The sequence below is a fragment of the Buceros rhinoceros genome, unplaced genomic scaffold (assembly GCF_000710305.1).
Source record: "Buceros rhinoceros silvestris isolate BGI_N320 unplaced genomic scaffold, ASM71030v1 scaffold30851, whole genome shotgun sequence".
Taxonomy (NCBI): domain Eukaryota; kingdom Metazoa; phylum Chordata; class Aves; order Bucerotiformes; family Bucerotidae; genus Buceros; species Buceros rhinoceros.
In genome coordinates, this window is record NW_010392984.1 from 2,098 (window position 1) to 2,843 (window position 746).

At 66.9% G+C, this 746-nt stretch overlaps 1 protein-coding gene across 1 annotated transcript in view; it reads right to left on the reverse strand.

Moving 5' to 3' along the window:
• Nucleotides 1–469, reverse strand: part of LOC104500971 (complement C1q tumor necrosis factor-related protein 1-like) — a 1,464-nt gene extending 995 nt beyond the window's left edge. The window contains exons 1-2 of the mRNA XM_010144700.1: nt 327–469; nt 99–238 (exon numbers count right to left, since the gene is read on the reverse strand). Of these exons, the coding sequence (XP_010143002.1) occupies nt 99–238; nt 327–469 (283 nt within the window). The remainder of the gene's footprint in view (nt 1–98; nt 239–326) is intronic.
• Nucleotides 470–746: the final 277 nt, after the last annotated feature.

The window sequence follows — 746 nt, forward strand, 5'->3', positions numbered from 1 at the left end:
CCAGCGTCTGGTAGCCCAGCTTTGCGCTGGCCCTGGGGCGATGGCAGACCAGTGCCCAGGCTGCAGGTTCTGGGCACGGAGTCCCAGCAGATCCTCACCTTTCAGGATGGTCATGTTGATCTGGGGCAGGGGCTGGTACTGGGGGTAGAAGCGCTGGTTGGATGGCTCACAGCAGCGGACGCAGCGGGTCCATGGGGGCAGCTCCTGGGCACCGCCAGACTTCTGCTCCCGCATGGCCCTGGGGAGGGCAGAGAGTGGTGAGTTTTGTGGTACCAGGGCTGCTCTGGCCCCCACAGTGAAACACCCTGGTCCTGGGCTCCCCTCACCTGGCAGCGTGGTGCTGGGACGGTGCCTCCATGGGGTCCATCTGCAAACGCTGGTCAGGGCTGGGGCTGGTCTGGCTCCCCGCAGGGCAGGGCAGCAGCAGGCAGGAGAGCAGCAGCACACCGAGCGCCCAAAGCCCCTCCATGCTGTGGCAGTGCCCTGTGAGATGCCAGGGACAGCTGAGAGGGACAGCAAGGCCTGGCAGAGCTGCCCTGTCCTGCTGTGCCAGGGCGGCTGTGCCCTGCGCTGTCCCCAGCACAGGCCCTGGTGCTCGACGCAGCCTCGGGCAGGGCACAGCTGCATTTCCAGCCCAAAAAGGCTGCTCGTGCAGCAGCCCTTCCCCAGCAGAGCCTGCAGCGTGGGCTCGTGCAGCTGCAGGGACCAGCTGTGCCTACCCAGCAGCTTTCCGCTGGGCTGTGTGC